At 45.4% G+C, this 24,920-nt stretch overlaps 1 protein-coding gene across 2 annotated transcripts in view; it reads left to right on the top strand.

Moving 5' to 3' along the window:
- Window positions 1-24,377, top strand: part of UNC5C (unc-5 netrin receptor C) — a 352,673-nt gene extending 328,296 nt beyond the window's left edge. For both annotated transcript variants that reach the window (XM_032332945.1, XM_032332944.1), the window contains 4 exons: window positions 11,480-11,629; window positions 13,625-13,789; window positions 19,799-19,977; window positions 21,060-24,377. In XM_032332945.1, the coding sequence (XP_032188836.1) occupies window positions 11,480-11,629; window positions 13,625-13,789; window positions 19,799-19,977; window positions 21,060-21,225 (660 nt within the window). In that variant the 3' untranslated portion in view covers window positions 21,226-24,377. The remainder of the gene's footprint in view (window positions 1-11,479; window positions 11,630-13,624; window positions 13,790-19,798; window positions 19,978-21,059) is intronic.
- Window positions 24,378-24,920: the final 543 nt, after the last annotated feature.

The raw sequence follows: 24,920 nt of genomic DNA, 5'->3' as shown, positions 1-24,920 counted from the left end.
GCACCCTGCCTGCCAGGGCTCCCCACCAGTCTCTGCCATCTCTCTGCTTCTCTAACACCCATCGCCTATAAATACAACCTTTCCAAACACCTCTTCCTTCTTTGGGCCCACCGGCTCCCCCTCCCCACTCTCATCCTTCCTCAATCAGTAGCTCTCCAGCCCGGCACAGAAGACTCAGTTGGAGAAGCTTCAAAAAAGACTTGCTCAAAAGAAGAAGAAGAAGAAAAAAAAAAAGACTTGCTCCAGGCTCCCAACCCGAAGGTTCTGACCTAATTAGTGTGGGTATTGGGACTTTTCTTTGAGCACTCTCTGGGTTATTCTTTTGTGCATCTAAGATTAAGAACTGTTCTTCTTAACACCTGCACAGATCTTTCTGGAACTTTAATCCTCCTAAGGACAAACTTCCCTACATCCTGAATCGCGCTCTCCACCGTTCCTTCACCTACTCACATTAACCGCACCTGGATCTTCCGAGTAACAGGGTCTCCCTCACAGTCCCTGCTATGAAGACCACTCCCTTGAGCTAATGCCAAGGCCAAGAGGAGGAGTTCTGGTCCGGTCCTTTTCAAGACCACTTCTGGGGCGTTGTTCGATCTGGAGGGCTGGCTTTTTCTACCGCCCTTCTGGTTCTTTTGTTCTGCCATTCGTGATCTATTTCAGTTCCCAGCCCCGAATCCCCCAGTGCCTACCCCCAGCCCAGCAGTACCTGCCTCAGGGTCTTTCTTTCCACTCATTTTATTCCTATCAAACTCTCAGATTCAAAATCACCATGAATCACAGTTCTTTGCCCTGAGTTATTCTGGTAACCTTCACAGCATCCCACGTTATCTTTCGGCCGGTGTAGGTGTGCTCTGGGTTTCACCCTCATTAGCATCTCCACCTGCCAAGATCCCCACCTGTGAAGCTCCCGGTTTCTGACCTTTCATCTCTCACTCACAAAAGGCACACGGGCCACCCTTGGTTCTCAGGGAAGACCTCCCTCAATCTTTCTTGATGTCCTGCCACAAACCCTCCTCTGCTCTCCTCCGCATCTCCAGGGAACTCACTTCTACTCTAAATCTCTTGCCAGCTAGAGCTGCTGCAGGTTTTTCTCACTTCCACAGCTAAAGATGACCGGCCCTGAACAAGCCCTCTGGGTCTACTTCTAGGTTGCTGAGTTGCTCTGAAAATCATAAATGTCTACTTGAGTCTCTTCTACTCTCAAGGTAGCTGCCCTAAATTATGCCTCCCCTGCTTCTCTGAGCTCCTTCCACTTATCCCTTCTCGAAGCCTCAGATCTCACAGAGCGCTTCTTCCGGTTCCCTTCCTCTCTCCCCACATCCCTGTTTATACAGCAGCCCCTCCATGCTGCACAGTGACCTGCCCCCTACTGCCCTCTCAAGGGACCCTCTCTTAGCTCCTGACCTTTACTCTTCAAACCTTTTCTTTCAGCCTCTCCTCAGCCATTCTGGGCTCTGATGCAAAGGAACTCTGCTTCCTTGTTTGGGCTTTAATCCAGCTCCTCTAGCCCTCCATCACCAAGCAGCAAATGGCACAGGACCAAAAGTGGGTCTCCCCAGACCTGATATTTTCTTTTCGTTACCACTGTGTCCTGGGGACTGCTTCGGAATTGTGGAAACCGTCTCAGAAGGTTGGACTGGGGCAGAGGGGGGAGCCCAGGGGGCCACTCATTCTCAGAGGTTCAGAATTACACAATCTGCAGAGCTACTGGAAAAACCTGTGGCCCAGTGTCTGGGAGTGAACGTATCGAGAATATTAATTCCCACTTTTTATCATATGAGCTTACAGAGTCCATGTGGATGGGGAGGGGAAAAAAAAAAAAGAGAGAGACCACCCTATCAGTCTGTCTCAAGCAAACCGGGTGCATCCTTTCATCTTCCCACCCAGCTCTTTGAGTTTGGCAGCCCTGAGGACACTTTCTCTGAGTTTTGTTAAGCCTGCAGGCAAAAATGGTCACCTGAAACTTAAAAGCTGTGTTTAAGAGTCGAGAAGAATTGCTGAGAATTAGGATGCCAGAGGTGAGTTTTAGAATAAAAGTCAAGGCTACTGGGAGACGGGGGTTCTTTCATCCGCCTTTTGGGTGGGTTTTTCTCCCACGCAGGTGCTTGAAGGACCAGCGGGAGCAGTGAGGGGGAGTTCACACAGAAAGATAGAGATGGTAGGGATTGTAAAAACAGTTCAGAGGCCATTCTTGGCTCTCACAGAGAGGTCCCGTCTATTGTAAAGACGGAGTTGGATCAAAGATCAGAGTTTGGGGGATGTCTGCGTGGCTCAGTAGGTTAAGCGTCTGCCTTCACCGCGGGTCATGATCCTGTTGTCCTGGGATTGAACCCCACATCGGGCTCCCTGCTGGTCAGGGAGTGTGCTTCTCCCTCTCCCTCGACTGCTCCCCCACCCATGTTCACACTCTCTCTCGCTCTTCCTCTCTCTCCCACTCACGCTCCCTCTCAAATAAATAAAATCTTTAAAAATCAGTTTTTCTGCTTCCCACCTCTTCAGGCGACTAAAGTAATAATACTGGTGTTCCCTCGTTATTTGCAAAGACTTAAATCCTAATATAAAAAGACCAGAAATTAGCACAGAACAAGATTATATGTCAGTAAGTTTTGAAACACCCAGGGAGAAACAGACATCTATGTGGAAATAAGGCATTTCTGTCCCGCTATCCTGAGGGTACCGTTTCTGAGATTTTCCTTTTGTAATAAATAGGTTTATCATAAACCCTGAGATTCAGAACTTAAAAGAAGAGTTATTTGCATACATTACAGACAGCATGTGATGTTTATTGAATTGCTGACAAATGTACATATGATAGGAACTGAATATGTAAATTAACATAAGCTGGCTCTCTTCGTGTAGTCATTTGGCATGGAGAAGAGCCTTCTTTGGATTTCTTCAGTTTTCACGTACCCTAATTCAGGCTGCAGTCTAGAGTATAGAAATTCCGTGAAAGATCATATTATGTGGAAAAGAAGAGAAAATGAAAGAAATGCTGAAAACGAGAAGAAGTGGGAGGTCTTCTTGAGAGCTGTGCAATACTGTCTCTTGGGCTGCAGCCACAGAAGGTCGCAGGTAGCCTGGAGAAGCTTTTGTCTTCTTCCTGCTGCTAACACTTCCCACTGTCCTTCTGACGCCCCTTGCATGGCAGCTGTGACCCCGCAGAACCCAGCACACCTCCAGCCTGTCTCTTCCAGGTTTGTGAAGGCTGGCTTTCTCTTAAATTGGCCCCATTAGCCTTATCTTTTCTTTCAGTTCCCTCAAATAGCCTCAAAACTAGCTTGACCTGTGTTTTATAATTTCAGGATGCTGGTCTCTGCAATTAAGTTAATATATTTGTACATGTAACACAAGTATTGGACAATACCAAACAGTGTGTTAAAGATTGCAAATATGTTTCCCTTAACCTTCTGCTGAGTGTATGGGAGGAAGTATGGTGTGGTGGGGAAGCTTGGAGTAGGCTGCTTAATGCGATTAGTTCTGCCCCTCCTCAGGTCCGTGGTTCTGGTCATTGAACTTGACCTCTTTGACTAACAGTCCTTTGGTCTACATCAGAGACCCTTAGACGATTCAAGGAGATTAAAGTTATTAAATTTCCTAGCACAAACAGTATTTGATGATGTTCCTTATTCCTAGCTAGACATTTAGATAGAACAGCATTTTGAGGATAATGGCTCAATGAGGATACTAAATCTAGTTGTGATCTAATTGTGAGGTGAGTTTCAGGTTTGTGGGCAGGCTATTTTGTCAGCCATATGGGGACAGGGATCTTCTTGGTGAATCTAAACTTAAACTGAATCTTTATTACCTTCTCATGAGTCTTGGCCCTGACCCTACCATATATTTTGAAAATGACCTGCCATGTTGAGTTTATTTTCTGAGAGAGAAGGAAAAGAGAGGAAAAAGATAAAAGTTGTGGTAGGCAGTATAGAGGCCCCCCAAAATATCGGTACTCAATGTTCAGAACCTCCAAATATATTACCTTACATGGTAAAAGGGATTTTGCCGATAGGATTAAGGGTATGGGCCTTGAGATGAAGAGATTATACTAGATTTTCTGGGTGGGTCTAATGTAATTACATGGTGTGTGAAAGTGGAGAACTTCTCTCAGCTATAGTCCAGGGAGCCATGACCATGGGAGAGAGACCAGAGAGATGCGCCATTGCTGACTTTGAAGATGGAGGAAGGGGACACTGAGCCCAAGAATGTAGTCAACCTCTGGAAGGTGGGAAAGATAGAAAAGCAAATTCTCCCCTAGAGCTTCCAAAAAGGAAGGCAGCCCTAACAACACCTTGACTGTAGCTCGGTGGGACCAGGATCAGACTTTTGATCTACACAACTGAAAGGTAATAAATGTGAGTTGTCTATAGTCATGAAGCTTATGGTAATTTCTTATGGCAAAATTAGAAACTAACGTAGAAATTTAAAAATGGCAAGTTCAGTGGTGAAAAGTAAAACAAGATGGCTCCAGAGGTTCTTGAACAACCTCAAAAGCCCTATTCCTAATTCCAGAGATGTGAGAGATCATCTTTTCTTCAGAAGTATGCTCAGAGGTGGACAGGTGACACAGCTGCTTCCTCGAGTGCCCCCTCCCCTTTGCCATTTTGCTTTAAACATGTCACAAAACACCCTGACCAGGCAGGCCAGACATGGCAGCTCAGACCGAGCATCGGTGGCAGCGGTAGCTGCGGGAGCAGCAGGCAGAACCCTGGAAACCGGGTGACTCGATGGGGAATGTTTGCCCACAGTCCCCAGAGTCCAGCCTTGTTATCATGAGGGATGGAGCACAGCAGACACACTCAGCGAGGAGAGCACAGCACCCCGGTGTGAGCACAGGAAGAAGAGGTAGCAGAGCCAGTGGTGGTGACCCGAGCAGGTGGCAGAGATGACCGAGGGTTGGCCTCTGGGCCCTGTGGCCAGAGGAGGGGAGTCAACTGGCCAGAACGGAGAGTAGCTTGGCTGAAGAGCTGGCAGGGACCAGCAGAGAAGGACAGCCACTCTCTGTGGCCTGTGTTTGGGAAGCATGCAGGCCCACAGCTGTGAGAGCCACAGAGAGCCTTGGCAGCAAAAAGAGAAATTTCTCATCCCCAGTGACAAGGGCAGGTCTCGGCGTGGAATTAGAGAATGAACAGGAGTAAGGCAGGTTCCATAAAGACGGAATGAAGATGCGATTTCTTTTAAACTAAGCCAGCACAACACTTGAGGGCTGGTCTTTTGGAGCATGTGTGGCAGGCTGAATGTCGCCTGGTTTGGGCTCTTGAGACCCCTGGCCCATGTGGTAGAAGCATGGTGAAGGTGCGGCTCAGGGTGTGAATTGTGCAATTCGGTCTCCAGTGTCTGGTCTAGCGCCAGGCTCGGAGCGTGGAGTGTGGGCCCCTCTCTGTCCAGCTGTCCCCAGGCTGAAAAGCTCAGCCTCACAAAGCTTGGGTTCCCAATGCTGGCCCCGGGCTCCTTGGCAGCCCTCAATACGGCCGGCCGAATTGGGGCTACGTGTTTCCGTCAGGAATAAAGAGTGAACAGACAAATCACATCCACACGATGCAGAGAACAAAGCCAGACAACGTAAAAGAAAACCTTGATTTCACCTCCTTCCAGCCTTCTCTTCCAGAAGAAATCTTAATGCTTTATATGAGATTCAAGTTTAATCATTTGTTTCCTCCCTTCTCTAGCTGATTAGAGAAGCTAGTAACCCACAAAAGGCTAAAAGCTAGTAACCCACAAAAGGAATGAGCACTCCTTGGGGAGCTGGAAGCTACAACAAGCTCTCCTTGAGGAGCTGGAAGCTACAACCAAGGAGGCCGTATAGTTCAGAGAAGGGAGGGAAGAGAGAAGGCAGGTTCTTGCACAGAAGGAGGGTGAGCACAGAGCGTGGAGAACAGGCCAGGGGCCCAGCGCTTCACACACTCCCTGGCACAGGGTCCGCTCAGGCAGAGACTTCCTGCATTCTGAAACCTGCGCCCTGAGCATCCCCGCCAGCATCTGTGTTGCTCCGGGGGCTCTCCCGTGCAACTGGGAGACTGGGAGACTGATACTCCAGCGGCCCTGAAGTGGAGGTGGTCTAACCCCTGAAGGAAAGCAGCATGAAAAATTCTGGGGTTAGGAAGACCAGAGTTTGGGAGCTGTAAGGCTCCTGCTGCTCGCCTTGTCCTGGGCTGCCTTCATGAGAGCTGATCCTCTGGGCTAAGAGCCTGGGAGCGATCTGGGTACTGGCCAGTGGTGCTCCGTCTGTACGTTCACACAGGCCTTTAAAACAGTTCAGATTTATTGTGGCTCTTAAGTGGCCCAGGCTAATGGCTTGGCATGGATAATGTCTTGGTTTAATTGGTTATTGTGAAAGCCGGTTGTTTCTACTGTGGAATCTCTTGTCCCTGCCTTTCAAGCGATCCCTCACAGGCCCCCTGAATCAATACAGCCCTCACTCAGGGCCACTGAAGAGCCTGCACTGGGCAGCCACTGGGCTGGGGAAGCAGCCATCCTGCAGGATTGCTCGGGTCCTGGCATCAGACTCACACAGGGGCTTGCTCCTGGTGACTCTGTGACTGGGGACTGGCGTGTGTTCCCACCTCTGCCAATAACTGACTCCTGAGAGTCTTCTCAAGGTTAAGTTACAGGGGTGAAGACCACTGTGACAAAGGAAGTCAGAAAGTGACTCCTTCTCGTAGAAACAGAGCAAGCTCATCAAAGCAGAGTCACCCAGAACCAACAGTCACCCAGGTAGAGTCACCCAGAACCAAACAGGACCCTGATGGGGGAGACCTGCCAAGAGGGAGGTCATCCTTTGCAAAGGAAGGTAACATTTATATTTCTGAGAAAAAAGAGCCTAGATGATCCTAATTCCTACGATGGCATTTCTTTCCAAGATCACTACATTTTTCAGAAGTCTAACTAAATCCTTTGACTTAAATATATTTTGTTCTTATTCTCTCATAATATTCTCTCTCAAGATATTTCCTAACTCTGTGATCCAAAAGCAGCTGTCTGGAAACTGTCTTGGGGCTGAGCGCAATGTTGGGGTCACATGTTTACATGGCAATCTCCCCTCCCTGAGGGGTATGAGGCAGGGTTGAGGGCTCGTACCCCAGAGCTTGACACGGTTTCCAGCAGGCCATGTGCTTTTTACTGATGTTGAATGAATGCTCTCAGGAAGATTAAGGAGACGAAAGTATTTAACTGTAAAGCTATATCTTATTGATTCATACGTTTGTTATTTTTATGTCCTTTTCCTTCTGTGTATCATATGTATAATAAAATGATTTCATGCTGAAGGAATTCAGAAAATCAAGCCTTTTGAAATATAAGTTATGGAATATTTTTAAGTGGGGTCTGTTATAACATGTCTGAGATTAAGACAGTGAAAAACGTAACAATACAGGGCATAAGCCTGACTAGTGTGTCAAGTGGGCTTGCTTCTTCTTTCTTCTGATGTAAGATTTATATAGTTGCCCCTTGAACACTGTGGGAGTTATAGGCACTGAGCCCCCAGGCAGTTGAAAATCTGCATATAACTTTTGACTTCCCAAAAACTTGACTACTAATAGCCTCCTGTGGACTGAAAACCTTACCAATGACATAAATAGCCCATTAACATGTGTTGTATGTTGTATGTTTTTTGCACGGTGTTCTTACCATAAAGAAGGCTAGAGAAAAGAAAATGCTATTAAGAAAATTGTCAGGGGGGCGCCTGGGTGGCTCAGTGGGTTAAGCCTCTGCCTTGGGCTCAGGTCGTGATCCCAGGGTCCTGGGATCGAGCCCCACATCGGGCTTTCTGCTCAGCGGGGAACCTGCTTCCTCCTCTCTCTCTGCCTGCTTCTCTGCCTACTTGTGATCTCTGTCTGCCAAATAAATAAATAAAATCTTTAAAAAAAAAAAAAAGAAAAGAAAATTGTCAGGAAGAGCAAATACATTTGCAGTCATGTCCTATCCTTGTCAGAAAAACCTGGTATGTAAGAGAACACGTGAAGTTCAAACCTGTATGTGGGTTTGCTGTATGTGTCAAGTCATCTCTGACTTGTGTACTTTTAGATGGTTGTAGTTTCCAAGGAGGTATTTTATTTATCACTTACAATATCTTTAATTCACTTTAATATTTTTAATTTGTGGTTTGGCTATGGTCTCCTCCTTTATTTTGTTATGTTTCCTTGAAGTCGAACACCCTGGGTGTGAGATCTGTTGCCACTTCTCAGGAAGAACATTAAATTTAAGTTTGGTAAGGATTCTTCTTACTGAATCACTTACTCGAGGGCTGATTTCTCCCAGAGTTAGCAGTGAAAAGACATCTGCCCAAGTCAGTGTCTTGAAAATGACCTCACACACCCCAGGCCCAATGAACTTTGGGGACCAAAAAGATAATAATACTTTTGTATTTATTCATCTTGGCTCATCCTTTTAACCTTATGTGTATTTTATAATGTAATACAGTAATTTACTGACATGTTACTATATCATTTATAAAGAAGCATAAAATGCATGCTCAATTTTTTGACTGATAGGCATATGCAGTCAGATGTGTTTGGAGAGGACCTCGGCTGTAAGCATGGTACATCCCGATGGACAGTTTATCTTTCACCAGGGTTTGTGTCTAATCAAAGGGGACAAAAAAGTTAGGTTCTCCCAGCTCTGTGCAGCCACTTTGTGTCATTCCTGGTTGATGGAAAAACAGAGAGCTTAAGACTATGGAGATGTGTTCTGTAGCTCCCATATCTTTAAAATAAATGACATCTTACTGTGGTGCCTGGGTGGCTCAGTCAGTTAAGCTTCCAACTCTTGATTTTGGCTCAACTCATGATCTCGGGGTTATGAGATCAAACCCGTTGTCTGGCTCCCTGATCAGCAGGCAGTCTACTTGGGATTCTCTCTCCTTCTGCCCTTCCCCACCCCCACTCTCTTTCTCTAAAATAAATAAGTAAATTTTTAAATCTTTAAAATAAAATAAAATAATATAAAATAAAATAAAATGAAATGGCATTTTACTTGGTACTTTCAAAAAAAGCTCAAGCCAACACCATCTTTCCCCATTAGTGAGAACTCTTAACTATGCCTTTTGAGGTGAATGCCAAAGAAACCAAGGACTGAGTCCTATTCTTGGGCTGACTCCCACCCAGACTCCTCATTCAAATGTGTTATTAGATTTCTTGATTTCAAGGTCATGGCCAATAGGCAGTTTAGGTTTTTTTCACTAGTCCTCCCTGCCAAGAAAACTGATAATGTTCTCCATATCCTCCAGCAATCTATGTTGATTGTAGGAATGGGGTGTGGATTCTACATTGTTGGGTACAATTTTCTCCCAGAATACAATGCATCTTCTTTTAGACATCCCAGGGAGATAATTTGGACATAATGAAGATCTATAGTAATCAGATAATTACTATCGATTGCTCTTTAGACGTCTTGATGAGGTAATTAGGGTGTACTGGAAAGAAGCTAGAACTGATTGATTGGCATGAGTGTAATCTCAAAGATTTCTAATTATGTTTCTTTTCTTCTAATGGCTTATAAACAAACATCATTTTAGCTTTAGAATTTGTCAGGTGCCAGGTTCACTGGGAACATCAGCTTTCTCTATTATGCTAACTAGACACCAAACATGATCAACATAAGCTCATTATGCCTTGCTGCTGAAGCAGAAGAAACTGCAATTAACCCTCGCTTTTCTTATTCATCTTCATTTCCACATGGCCAGATCCTTGTCGAGGAATGGAGTGTGAAGTGTTCCACGAGGAACATGTGCGACTCTGGGTTGGGTAGACCTGTAAGGCTTACTGGGGACCCTCAGAGCCTGCTGAGCTGTAGGCACAGAGAGCCAGGGCAAAACATATGTGTCCTGGTGGCCGACTGGCTGGCTGGGAGTCGGCTGACTGCTCAGACTCCTGTCACAAGTAATAGCTACTCATCAGCCAGCAAGGTTGAATCCTCTCGGTGTAAATATTCTGAAGCAGCTGGACCATGCCAGTCTCTCCGTCAATGTGCTGTTGCCTCATCGCTTCCATTAAACACTAATTAGAGGAATCCATGCCTGAGACCATATTCCACATTACCCTAATATTCCCTACACCTTATAAGACCTTTCAGCAGCTTGCATTGTTCAGAATAGTGGCCTGACTCAAAGATGATGGATGCTCAGAACCACTAAGAAGCAGCTAGAAATGAGCTGTTTACATCTAATCAATGATGTTGGTAAGCTCTGCACTTACTGGGCTACATGTGTGTGGGTTAGAATTCATTCAGCAAATGCAGAGTGGATGTATTTCTGGGTAAAAGCCAATCTGGTCCCCACACTCACAATTCTCTGCTGTGATCCATCTGCATTCAGTACTCTGGTAAGTGCCCAACACGTGCGTGTGGAATGACCTGAATGGGCGCTGCGTTATGGAACCCCCTGCTTCCAGCTGGAAATGTCCCCAAGAAAGAACACCGTGTTTTCCTTTTATATATATTTTTTAAATCCATTATTTTCCTGAACCCTTTAAAAAGGAAAGAAAGGGCACAAATTGCCTACACATGTGTGTCACTGAAACTTTCAGAGCACAGTGAGAGCAGAGTGTGCAGGGATGGTTCTGATGACAAAGGAGACTCAGCATATTTTGTTCATTGATAACTTATGCTTTGCTGCTATTTGGATAATTGCAGCTGTACTTCGAAATGCTTCGTTAACTCCCATTAGCTTGTTTGAGGAATGAAAATCTATTTAGAATTTGTCTTCATGTAACATCTTTATAGTTTAGTGAAGTTATATAGCAAATTTTTTGATCAGCCACAGTTCTTGAGAAATGAGGTATTCTTTTCCATATTTAATCTGAATGACTGTCTAGTTCAGTATTTGCTGCTGACAGAACTTCCTAATCTATATTAGTATATTTTCCTCTAATAGGACAGATAATGAGTATATTTTATTTTAGTTTTTGACAATTGGGAATTGTGCAACCAATAATTCTTAGGCAAAAATGTTATTATTTCTATAGGTAAAGAAACTACAAAAAAAAAAAAATTGAAAGGAAAAACAAGTGCCAAATGCATTCCAAGTCTTTACTTTTTGCCAAGTCCAAGACATGGGTTTGTTTTCTAGTGATTTGCCCTTTTCCCCAAAAGTTCATTGAAAATCTACTTACTTTAACTGCTTATTTCTATTTCTGCCTGTTTTTTCTTTCATTTGGAATTCTTCCCATTTGGGGTTCTGATTGTTATTTTCCAGGATTTGATTAAATCTTCGACTTGTCCATCGGGAAATGCAGACTGTACTGAATTTGCCTCACAACATGTGATGCAGGTTGCTGAGAGAGAGTTGATGGTCAGGAGGACTGAGTCACACACAAGCTGGCAGGGGCTTCAGTTGGAGGGTCTCCAGGCTGCAGAAGTGGGAGTGTGTGCGAGTTAGTTGTCGAGTTGGGGAGGCGCGGTGAGGAACATACTCATTTGTTGAGAGAGCCAGCCAGCAGAAGTCATACGATTCAGAGATTTGCTTTTGACTTTGGGCATGTCGTTGTAGGAAGTACTGCAGCTTGAGAGACAGATAGGAGGACAGCTCCTAGAAGAACCTAAGGCTCTTCATTTTAAAGGCAGCACCCACAACCTGCGCCTGTCGATTCACGATATCGCCCATTCGCTCTGGAAAAGTAAATTGCTGGCGAAATACCAGGTAAGGTTCCCGAGCTGAACCAAAGGATTGGAGACAGCTCCGAGAAAGAGGTCTAAAATTATTTAAACATGAGAATTCCTTTCCTTGAAATTAATTCTGTATCAGTACTTGTTTCTCCAAAATGGTATAGAGTTACTTAGGATTTCCGAAAAATACTTCAGAATATTTGAAAGATTTTTTCTTAATTCTCCTTCAAATAACTGTACTCTCATTGTTTTATTTTTAGTAAAAGGACTTCCAAGCCCATCATTTCATTTCATTTTCAGAATAAATGCAAATTGATTAAAAAAGAACCTCAAAAAAATGCATTCCTAAGGAAAAAGGGAAGAACAGTGTTATTCCCCCCATGCTGTGACACACATTAGACTTCAGCGTTGTTAAGAAAATACCTTTACCTTGAAAACTTGGAAGTAATACCAATTTGGAAATTGAAATGACACCTAAAAATAAAATCTGATCAGGATTTTATTAGATAACAGCATAAAAATACTGGTCTAAAGTCTCACTGCATGGACACATGGGAAAAGCAGAGGCCTCTCCAGGGATTGTCACCAGCCACCCCCCAGCTGCTCTGAGCCTGAGCTCCCAGGAGGCTGCGCAACAGGATCTCTAGCCTCATACCCAATCTCAGGAGATGCAGACTGCGAGTCCATGTCTACACACATGCGAATTCAGTCCCACACCCCAAGGCCGCAACTCCACTGACTGACTTTCTGATAAAAGTCAGAGAATATATTAAGAGTTGAAAGGAAGATTTCCAGCTCATTCTTAATCTTGTAGGGCTGGTACTTACCCATAAGTCGTGGGAAACAAACCTGCTAGCTTGCTAACACTCCGAAGCTTTCATGGGGCTGTCTACCAGACTCTTGGGTGTAACTCAGCACTGAATAGCGGCATCTGGCTTTTGACTTTCTCATTAGATCTCTCCCTTTGCTTTCTTCTCTCCCTTCTTTGCAACTGCCCTAGAGCCCCATAAATCTTTCCCTTTTGTGAGCAATATCCTTTGTGCAACCATAACGGAAAATACTATTTTAATAATAATGATAATCTGACAGTAGTTCAAGCCAAGCCTGCCTGAATTCTTACCATCTGCCAGACACCCGTGCACTTTGATTTACTTCATTTAACCCCAGCAGGTCCATGATTAGGTACTCTTTCCTTACTTTTTCACAGATAAGGAAACCGAGGCATGGGAAAGTTTACTTACCCCACAACACCAAGTAAGCAAAGGGAGAGTGTTCTAATTTATACTGAATTGGGCTCCAGAGCCTCCGTTCTTAACCACCATATTCTCCCCACTTTATTATTATTATTATTATTATTATTATTAATGATGTATCACCCTTTTCTTTCCTTTATGGAAGCAAGATTCTAGGATGGGCTCTGAATGTGGTCCAGACTTTCAGAAAATTTATGTCTGTTAGAGGCTTGGTCCTTTTTAGGCCAAGGATTTTCTGCGGCAGCTCCCCAGGCCCGCAGTGTTCCGCTTGCAGTGAGTTCTGGTTTTCCCCTGTCCTGTGCGGAGGGAGTGCACAGGCATGAAAAGGAACTGGATCAGTGCTCTACCCTTTAGACTTTCTTTGCTTTTCTCCAGAATACCACGGCAGGGATTCCTTTTAATGAGCAATGACTGGAGTGTGTAGGTTTTATTTTGGGAATTCGCTAAACTTTTGAAAAACCACTTACAATGGCTTCTTTTGTAAATGAGGGAGCAGCGGCAGACTGGTTAGGAATATGGATTCTGGAGTCCAACTCCCCTGGGCTCATAGCGCTGCCACTTAGGAGTTGTGGGATGGGGGGAGGGTGGTGTTTAACGTGTCTGGACCTCGTTATTTCTCATCCGAAAAGTGGGTTGGGATGTCCTTATGCAGGGGCCTGTCGCGAGGATTACATGAGGTAACGGGTACTTCCGAGAAAAGTACTCGGCAGGCGGCGTCTGAGCGTTGTTTCCAGTGTTAGTCGCTCATCGGTAGTTAACATGGTTATATCCTTTAGGAAATTCCTTTTTATCATATCTGGAGTGGGTCTCAAAGGAACCTCCACTGCACCTTCACCCTGGAAAGATTTAGCCTGAGCACCGTGGAGCTGGTCTGCAAACTGTGCGTGCGGCAGGTGGAGGGAGAGGGGCAGATCTTCCAGCTCCACTGCGCCGCGTCCGAGGTAAGACGCCCTTGGCGGCCTCCGAGGTCAGGGGAGACCGTGACCGGGGAAGGAAGGAGAGGTGCGGAGGGGGAAGGGGTCTGGACAGGGGCCATGTGGACAGTCCTGAAACGTATCGTATAGGTCCTATTTATTAACACAGTAACATTTTTAATGAACACGCAAGAGCTCGATATATCCAAGAAAAGGATAGGAAATCCCTTTCGAAAAATACGCGTTTTCTATGTCAGGACATGAGTGTAAGGATCCTGTTCTAACCTTTTAGTTAGAATTTCAAGGATAGGGTAGAACGGAGGTGGCGTGCACGTGGAGTCACTTTTCCTGAAGCCTCCCTGGGTGCGCCGTGTTCTCCCCATCCTCCTTTTGAACCGTGGAAACCCTCCACGCTGGAGGAACAAAGGAAAAAGTGTAAGCCACATGGTCAGAAGGCAGCACTTCCCAGGGCCTCGCAGAGCCAAGCTCCGAGCCCCTGACTAAGCCACAAAGAGCAGGACTGTCATATTTTAAAACCACAGGGGGACAGGCGATGATTTAAAAGACTGCTTCTCCCTCACTGTCTCATGCACAGTGACGAATGAAATGTCACTCTGCGCGGTGTGTCTCGCGCTCCATGTTGTATTTAAAGACTGTCTTCCTTGGCAAACCAAGCAGGGGGAAAACATGTCGGGCTCCAGGACACTCCATCCCTCTTTCCCACAGCCTGCCGAGAGCCGTGGCCACCGTTTCCTGCTGTAGTTCCATGAGACTTTTGACTCATAAACAACTTTAGTCACAGACCCCGGTGACATTCATAAGGCATGATCTCGGTGTCAGGGCACCATGGCAACCGCCAGGCCCTCGGAGGCGCAGGCCCTATCTCCCAGGCACACAGCACCACCCCTGCTGGCTCCGGAGGGTGTTTTCACTTTCCAGGCCCAGCAGGTCTGCAAAGTTCAATAACCACCCAGCTCCAGTGACAACAAAGGCTGCGGAATTTTGGAGGGGGGCGAGGACGTCTGCTCCTTTGATGCTTGCCTTCAGTTCAGTGTGAACGTTTGCTGCGTGATGAAAAGCTGGATGAGGCGCGGCGGCCTCAAGTGAAAGGGAGCAGTTCAGCGGCCCCCGCCGGTCCCCCAGCCCCCCGTGACGGCCATTGCTGGGCAAGGGCCGCTTTTTGCAAAGTGTGATCACCATTTCAGGACTTTCATCTTTGTGCCAACGTAGAGGAGAGATGATTTCTTTTGCAGCTTGGTGGCAGTCTGAGAGGCCAACCCTCAGACCCGCCAGAGGCCTTTGGCCACACGTGTGACAGATAAGCACGTTTCTCAGAGGGTGGGGCAAGAAATGACTGGAATCGGATGACTTTGGGGATTATGGGGCACTCTACTGCTTTTACTTCTGGGTCACTGAGTTCCACCACTGTGGTTAGCATTTGAATGCGGGTGCATGCGGCCCACAGAGGGGAGAGGTGTGGGGCTGAGTACTGATGTTGAGGAACAAGGCTCAGCTCTGAACAATTGATTCTGGAGAGCCCTGAGCCCCGGATCCTCATCAAAAGCTTCAAGTAGGGGTACATTGTGACTGACAAACCGTAACCAAACAGAGAAAAGACGCCATTTGTGGTGTCTTTCTCCTGCACGGGCCTCCTTCCTAGGGTCACAGGGCTAGCTGGCAGGTGGGCTGGGGTTGCAGTTCCAAAGTGCTCTCTTCCAAGAATGAGCTGACTTGCCAGGAATGCACTGCACCCTCCCCCCAGCCACCCACCACTCAAGGCACTCACCAGCAGTCATTTATAAAGCCGTGGCCCTTGGCCTCTCTAGTCAGGAAGGACCTGTTGCCCCCCAGGGAGACCAGGCTGTGCTTGACAGAGACCGTGGGGATGTCAAGAGTCGGCCAATTGTTCCTCACTGAGTGCTTTGGCCAGAGATGCCTTAACAAGAGACAAAGCCTTTGGTCTCACAGAGGTGGAGTTTAAGAATTGAAAATGTCTCAAAGAGTAAAAGCAGGGGCATGAGTGCATGCCCGAATGTAAATAATGAAAGGTTTTACTTTTCTTTTCTTTTCTTTTTTTTTAAGAAGGCTGTGGGGGGAGTAATAACAGGGAAGCTACCCATCAACACCCAAGAGAAAAAACAGTGCAGAGAAGTGAGGGAAATTTAAAGTCTTGTCAGGCCTTCTACTTAGTGTTAGCTATACACAAAGACCTATGGTAGGAAATTCGCAAATGGACAGTTCCATGCAGATATGGCAATCACTTCACCCATCTTGCCTCAGGTTTGTCATGCGTAAACTGGTACAATAATAAAGGATGAACTTCTGTGAGAAATGACTGAGTAAATATTAGTGCACTGAGCAGAACTCGGCTCATGGCCCGTGTTCAGCCAGGGTTCATCATTACTGCTGCTCCCGTTGATGCTGGGAGAATTACTGAGTTCTTGAGGAAACTCTGCCTCTGTAGTCTGTGGCATCTGTCATCAAATTAAACTTTAGATTCCCTTTCTATCAAAATAATAAAATAAAACCTCCGTCAGCCACTCTAAAAACAGGAATGAGAAATAAATCTCAGTCAGTAAATGAATCAATATTAGTTCCCAGAGTAAAGAAGATGGCTTATCTTCCCAAGTGGGTTGATCACACCTTGCTTTAGTTCATCACTTTGAAGCCTGGAAAAGGTGGAACTTCACGAGGCAGCATTAGCCATTTGTTTGACTAATGGATTCCCAGATAATAGTAACGATAACAGTTTCCCACTATTTGCTAGACCTTACAGCCGCTTTCCATACACTCTTTATACACGAAGAATAATGCTTCAAATGCGCAAAGTAGCATCTGTCTGCTGAACTTATCCCCTCTACTTACTCTTCAGTTTTCTCTAGCCTGTGTAAACAACCGTTAGGAAGATCTAGTTTGTTGAGGTGACTTCAGGAAGAAGAGTCAGGACACGGGAGTGGAAAGTTGTGTCTCCCACACGGTGCTGAAAATGTGTGCTGTCACCCACAGCAGCTGTTCGGCTAATGTTGAAAAATCATATGTTTAACTGAGGGAATCGTGGCATCAGAGACAGATGGTACCAATATCATAAACGATTATTGTAATAAGCATTCTGTGAGAGTAAACTCTACGCTTACCTGGAAGGAAAGGAAAAACTAATAGCAGCTGAAATTTTTAGATGAAATGTAAATGTATATTTTCCTTTTACCTCCAAGCCTGTTGTCAGCCATCTGATAAGAGAGAGACAAGGAATTATGCCCTGAGAGGCTTGTTTCAGCCACAGAGGAAGAAAGAAAGAGGCACAATAGCAGGGGTTAGTGACTCGGGCCTTGAAGGCCCACATGAAGCGATGAAGGTTTTTACTCACCAAGAAAAGGATGGCGACGTGAATGTGTGGCAGATCCTCTGAGAGGCAGGCCTGCCTTTACCTGGCCTCTACTTCAGGATTTAACGGTGAGAACAGCCGTGTTATTACTCCCATTTAATCGGAAGGACGCTCAACACAGGACTCTGTGGGGTGGGCTTCTCTCAAGAGGCAGCTTTATACTCCTTCTGTACTGGGAAACTTATTTTCTCTCATGTCAACAAATATGACTTGAAGAGCTTCTGTGTGCAGGCCACTGTGCTGAGTATCATAGGGGTTCTGAGAATGACAAAAATACTTCATCTCCAAGAAATTTAAGGAATCAAAAGAGGTAACCCCTAAATACATCCACCATGCCTAGGATAGGTAGAATGCGTGCACCGGAAAAGTGAGGCAGGAGGTCCCCTGTTGGCGGCTTTGGGTGAGTTTTCTCAGGGGAGGCCCTGGGACATGTCTTTGGTCCAGATTTTGAGGGGTTTGCTTGACAGAGATTAAGGGAAAGAAGAATTATCAAAGGTAGAGCCTTAAAAAAAAAAAAAAAAAAAAAAAAGGCTCTAGGAACAGTGAGTGGTCCGGTCTGAGACGAGTTTGAGCCATGTCCAGGCAACCAGAGAAAGGGATGGGTCAAGTCAGGGGAACGGGGCCCCTGCTCCATGTGAGACCCAGCTCTGCACTCCACAGGCCTCAGCTCTGAGGCCTCATACCAGCCAATGAGGTAATTACCACACTGTGTGATTAAAAGTGGGGACTCCATGTGGTAGAAGGAGCATTCAAATCTTCTTAATAAGAGAGAGAAAAGGAGGAACATCAGTATATGACACTTGGGGAAGGTGAGTCTGACAGACTGGGATAGACCACAGGTACGCAGTAAGGAAATACTATGGGCAACAGCGAGAAGAATCTCTGGAAACAGAAGTCAGAGCTCCACAAAGCAGATACGTCCCTGTGCCAACCTGATCTTCACTGCTACCACCGGATGGTCACATCTGGGGATAGGGTGGCTTTCCTTCTAGGCCCTGTCATTACTGTCCACATAAGATGGATCTCAGCATGAGTGATGGCACTAAGTTGTGGAAATATCATGATTTTTCTTCACCCCAACTCTTTATACTTCTTTCTTTCTTTCTTTCTTTTCCTAATACAAGTGATGAAGCACTTTGGTTCAGAAATTCCCAACACAAATCCATTGATAAAACATGACCACCTGCCCCCACGTCACTCTTCTGGGCCCCTACATTGAAGCCCTGTACCCGGGAGGTCAGATACCCTCTCTCCTCGGGGTCCGCTGGAAGGAGCTCTGCCAGGTATGGGGAAAGAGCTGCAGGCCGCATCCCCATTCCGGACTCCAACCTCCATTTCGAGCTGATGTGTTTTATTCATACCAGTCTTTTAACTGGAATGTGCTGGAGTTAACGCAAAGGAGCGCATAGACTCCTCAAAGGCTCAGTTTGCCAATTTGGGGGTATTGAGGCCAAATACCACAATGGCAACCAACACCTGCATGTGTATCACAGCAAAGTTTCGTTCTAATGCACCCTCCAAGCCCCTGGATGGACCCCTCACTGCCTAGCAGTGAGCCTTGGCTGTTGGCCCCAGAATCCAGAGCTTGTTGTCGGTCTACACTGAGACACAGACCACAGTGATCCCCATGGGGCAACCAGGTTCGGGTTGCTCTGGGCAGGGGTGGCGCTGCCCCCACCCCGAGCTGAGCACTCTGCATGGGATCAGAGACTTCATGATAACTCAAACTGTATGTGGCTAGTTTATCCCACAGCTGCTAATTATGTACACCAAGAAGTTACCTACTTTAAAAGAGAGAGAGAGAGAGGTGACATTTAAAGTAGATTAAGTAGATTTTCTTTTATTGCTTTAATAGTTCCCAGACAACATTTGCTTTGGCTTTTCCAACCAGCAGAAGTGATCAGAAAATGATTAGAGTTACTCCTGCAGATGAAATTCAGATTTCGCATTTGTGCTGTTTTATGAGCTGAAACTATTTTAAGAGCCAATTTATGGTTTTCTCTCCTAAAATTAGATTTAACAAAAATAAGGGTGTACAGCAATTGGAGGATGCCATTAGCACTGGCCCTAAGGCAATCTACTGTGTTCACCATTTTCTTTAAAAAATTAGTCTTAATTTGATATCGTTTGGAGGAGGACTGTGTTCCACTTCCTTCAACAAAAGCAGAACCGACCCTACTTCTGCAGAGGTTAGAGAGAGAATTGACTTGGGCATTCCCCTCAGGGTGACACCGTTTCTGGAAGCTCTGCCTTCTAATCTCAGATCTGTTCATTCTCAAAAAACTGCCCTTTTGAACATTTCTCCCCTCTTGAAATCTAAACCTTTAGGAGTATGGAGAGTCTTCTCTCCTCTTTCATCCTGAAAAGGATGAGAGAAAAGGCGTTACTGTATCACACCAGAGGTCCCACCTCACCCAGCCCAGTCCGTAGCAGATACCTGTACGTCCCATGACTGTGCAAAGTCAGCCCGGAACGTCCCTCGTGTCCTCGGCCAGGTCCCAGCTGTCGGCCGGGAAGAAGCCATTCGTACCAGGAAGAAGAATAGCACTCATTCTCTCCTTACTGCTCAAAGCAAGGCAATGTCGATTGGTTCAACAGAACTTGCTTTTGTCTTTGGAAATAACGCTGTGTTGTTCCCGCGCCTGAACTTACAGGAACCCACTGGCATTGATCTGCCTCTGCTGGACCCCGCGAGCACCATCACCACCATGACCGGCCCTGGCGCTTTCAGCATTCCTCCCCCCATCCGGCAGAAGCTCTGCAGCAGCCTGGACGCCCCACAGACCAGAGGGCATGACTGGAGGATGCTGGCCCATAAGCTGAACCTGGACAGGTGGGTGTGGCCAGGTTTTCAGGACGGCTTTCTGGTAGACAGACAGCGCCGGGGCTGCGACCTGTCAGATGGGGGTGGCCTCTGTGGATGGGGTTGCTCTTTCTCCTGTCCATCCATTTACTTTTCATTCTGCAAACCTGTATGAAGCTTCTTTCTTTCTTTCTTTCTTTTTTTTTTTTACTCTTTAATATTTATTGAGTGATTACATTATGCTAGGCACTATGCTAAGTGCTTTACATTAATTTTTTTTAGAATTTCTTTTCAGCATAACAGAATTCATTGTTTTTGCACCACACCCAGTGCTCCATGCAATCCGTGCCCTCTCTAATACCCACCACCTGGTTCCCCCAACCTTCCACCCCCCGCCCCTTCAAAACCCTCAGATTGTTTTTCAGAGCCCATAGTCTCTCATGGTTCACCTCCCCCTCCAATTTCCCTCAACTTTTTTGTAACTTGCGTGCCATGGTCTTGCAACCACCCTGTGGAGAGAGATTCTGGGCTTATCTGACAAGATAAGTATCAGGTTCTGTGATCCACTTTGCAAAGTTGATGGGCTAAATCCCCTGAAATAGTAGATCCCTTCACTTAAAGTAATTGTCTTTCCTCATCTCCTGTTGAGCAAGGCCTACCGCTGGATGCTTACTTAATTAATATGCTAATCACTGCACTGACACTGAGTTATAAAAAGACCTCAGGAGCCTCCTCTTTGTGGAATGTTGCCATCACTACCAAGCACCACAAGACATGGCATGACCTGTCAGAGATGATCAGAGCGTGGGCTGGAAAGAAAACATAAGTGTCTCGATTTCCTGTTTAGGATATGACCCATAGACATCTCGTCTCTTAAATTATCTTACTCAGAGTTGAGGTTAACAAAGTTAAACATCACGTCTCCTGTCTGGGACTGATCTAATTAAGTGTGTGCTAGTTATTTAGGACGGCTCCCGGTAAACCACAGCTCCTCCAGTGGGACCCGGGTACTCACAAGACAAATGGAGAGGCAGGAAGGATTGGGACAAACTGCAGAGGAAGCAGATCTGTACAGCTCATCATTCAGCACACTCTCCCTTTCCCAATTATAGGTACTTGAATTACTTTGCCACCAAATCCAGCCCAACTGGCGTAATCCTGGATCTCTGGGAAGCACAGAACTTCCCAGATGGAAACTTGAGCATGCTGGCGGCCGTCCTGGAAGAAATGGGAAGGCATGAAACAGTAGTATCGTTAGCAGCAGAAGGACAGTACTGACCCACACCACAACTGGAAATGAAGGGCGGGAATGCACCGGGGGTCTGTGGCCGTCCAGGGCTTGGCCGTTGGCAAGGAAATCCAGAATGGACCACAACCGATGAGTTTCACAGGCAAGACTGTAAGCGGGAGAGAAAAGGAAAGCAGACACAACTGCTGGACCGACACGCCCACTTCACCAGGACATCCTCACAGGAGTTAAGAACAATTGTGTAAATTTGTACCTTGACTTTAGAAATCGTCCTAATTTTCCTCTTAGTTGGGCTGTATGCTGTGTGGTACAGGATCTTACAGTTTCCTAGGAAACGCTTTTTATTGCTATCCAGGTATATGGATAAACTTTCTTAACAAACCCAATTTCTACAAACGTTGTTTACAACAAATTGGACAGGGAGGCAGACGCTGTCCATGGCTCGTTCTATTTTTGTTTAAATCATTTGAAGTTGAAGCTGTGGACGGTTTGTTGTGTCTATTTCAGATGAGTAATTCACAGAGAAATCACAGACTTTTGCTACAAACTGTGTACATCAAGTGTCTCAGATAACCCTCCCATCGGTGTTCTGTTTCTAGAACTTGTAGAACCAGTGTTACTGTTTGTATCAGGGAAGTGGAGAATCTAAGTATAAAGGAGAAATAACTAATATTCCTTATTCCTCGAGGGTACCCGTCTGGTCACCCTCTGGGAACAAAGCTGTAGCATTGCAGGGAAGACAGTGATTCATGTTTAACCACACGAACAAGCATTTTTTTCACCACATGTGTGTTTGTAAGATGCAATTTGAAGTGTTTTTTTTTTTATAAAGAAAGGTATCATTATTATTATTATTATCACTATTATTATTGATGAGTATTTACAAGTATTCTAGTAAAAGGATTTTCTTTTAACTTTTGTTTTTGTTAGCAGTATTGTTAGCATTTAGATATTGACTAGACCTGCCTCACCTTCTGATGGAATAAGGTGGACATGGTCACCAGTTTATAACAGGCTTTGCCTCCTTGAGCTATCTTTCTTGCATCCTTCTGCCCCAGAAACATAGTCAATGCTTACTGCCTTTGTCAGTCTCTTCTTTCAGCTGGCTCAGGCAAGGTCTTCCTCCTCCAAGTCTTGTGAGAAGCATTCCCTACTGAAGTTCACTGAACATTGTGGGTCTGTGACCTCCCAGGTACTCTGTCCACTTGAGAGGTTGTGTGCATGGAGGACAGCCTCTGAGCTGGCAACTGGAAAACCGGTTCTCGTTCTGGGTGTGTAACTGGCTAGTTGTGTTCCCCTGGGAAAGTTATTTAACCTCACTGGACCTCAGTTCCCTCAGATGTCAAATGAAGGGGTGGCAGTAGTAGGTCTTCTCAAGGTTCTAAAATGCTGATCTCCTACAGTGATGTCTCTAGCTCCTTCATCAGTCCGAGGACCACCATGGACTCTGACCTCGATCACTGAAGGAGTCAGCTAGTCTCTTGCCCAGGCTACAGTCTGCCTTCCAAACAGTTCCAGCTTGGAAGAGGAGGATTCTAACTTCTAACCTGTTTCTCACACTTTCAAGCCTTGTCTTTGATAGCTTGCCAAGAGATAGCATCCCTTTATTATCATTTTCTTTCCTTTCTTGGGACCACTTGTCCTCCTGACTGATTGCAAATTATGTTCTGTTATTGTCTTAATCAGACTTTTTTAAGTTAAAAAAATTAACTGAGAAGTAAGTAGTCAAAAGACTACTTTGTATAAACTATGGTATTTCCTTAGAAATGTCACGGGCTCTTTGTTTTAACCCAGGGACTCACTTCATTCAGCAAGTGGGAAATAAAGGGTCCGCAGCCCCGTAGCCAAAACACGATTGACTACAAGCGCGGATGTGGGTGAATCAGAACCTTCGGAACATGGCTGTGGTCGACTTTTGGGCTGGAGGTATACACGTTGCTGACTGGAGCTGAATTAGAAATCATTCTGTATATTTTCCTCCTTCTTTACACGTGTATTTCCTCTTCTATTTTGCTGACTTCTTGATATTCCCAAGACTCCTCCATTCCCCTCATTGAGGAACTACTGATAATCTGGTGTGGAGCCTCTGTTCTCACCCCTTCTGTTAAGAAACTTATCTTCTTATCTCCTGTCTCTCTCGGGCCACCCTCTGCATCACACATCCATATATGCTATGCTAATGTGAAAGGAAGCGTTTGCAGTAGTAAGTTCATCGGATAATGTTTGCACCAACGCGTATTTGACCAAAAGATAGTATCACTTTATTCTACATCAAAAGATTTTTAAATACCTATTTTTTTAAAAGGAGGAGGAGGAGGAAAGAGAGCTATTGTCCATTACTTCAATTAGAAATAACTTCTCAAGATTTGTGCATCGCTCCTGGCTTGGGATCTGCCATCTACAGAAATCAAGAATTAGAAATCTGAAGAATGCTCAGAAGAGCTTCCATGCCTTGTGAAAAGGGAAGAGTGTTGATTCCTTCTACGTGAGGTACTCATCTGTCACAGAACCTGTTATGTTCCCCGTCGAGTGAATGGCAACTCCCTTACGTACAACACACCATTTATGTCCAATAATTTTCACTACGAATTCTGATTTCCTTCTCCTTTGGAGTAAAATAATAGCTGTTAGATTGCTCTCAAACTTAGAAGGTCCGGATTCAACAGTTCATTTCATAGAGAGCCGCTTCATCATTCTACGTGACATGTCCTGCCTTTGATTCCTAGGGCTTCCATGTGGCTTATGGGGAAAGACCAGCTTACTTCGGTTGGACCAGATAAAGCCCCACCTATCACTTGTGCATGGTGCCATCTAGTGGTGCACAATGCGATCTACCTTGAGTTTAACAAAAATTCACTAAAAGTTAACAAAGGGAATTAATAGCTAAGAGTCAACGGGACCTTTATGTCAGGTAGCTGTGGGTAAATTTTCACTTCAAACATATAGTTTTCTTATTGTTACACTCTTTTACTTAAAATACCCATACCAAAATTACATCGAGGCTAGTAGGTCATCAACTCCTTCACACAACCACAGGTCTGGAGTTGGTTTTTTGGTAATAGAAACGACAGAACTACATAAATATCTGTATAAAACAGTTTCTGAAGAGTTGTCATTTTGAACATTTACATATTTTCTAAAGATTTTATTTATTTATTTGACAGACAGAGATCACAAGTAGGCAGAGAGGCAGGCTGTGGGGTTTGGGGGAGCAGGCTCCCTCCTGAGCAGAGACCTGCGCCCCTCCACCCCCATGCCGGGCTCAATCCCAGGGTCCTGGGATCATGACCCGAGCCAAAGGCAGAGGCTTTAACCCACTGAGCCACCCAGACGCCCCCTGAACATTTACATTTTTGATTGGGCTTTATATGTTTTAAATCCCCTTACTTTTAGTTCGCTAATATTTATTTTTGGAAATGTAAGAAGCATTCACTTTGAAATGTTTTATATATGCAAAGGAGAGAACTGTGTCTAAGGAAGCCACAGCTGTGATTACTAACGCAGGACCAGAAAGAAGCTTCCTTTCTTCTGAGTTAGGCTGTCTAAAGGCAGAGGTTTCATCGTATTTTCATTTTCTTCTCACCACATTCACTCAGCTTTCCTTAGAGTGATCTGGAAGGATTAGAAATTGGATTCAGAATTGGTAACTGAAAACATGGTGAAAACAGCCACCTAACAGCTATCAGCCTTTTCACAAACTGTGTGGGCACCAACGTGGACACTC

Source organism: Mustela erminea, chromosome 2 (assembly GCF_009829155.1).
Source record: "Mustela erminea isolate mMusErm1 chromosome 2, mMusErm1.Pri, whole genome shotgun sequence".
Classification (NCBI taxonomy): Eukaryota; Metazoa; Chordata; class Mammalia; order Carnivora; family Mustelidae; genus Mustela; species Mustela erminea.
The sequence above is the reverse complement of the archived record's forward strand: the minus strand, read 5'-3'. Positions and strand labels throughout refer to the sequence as shown.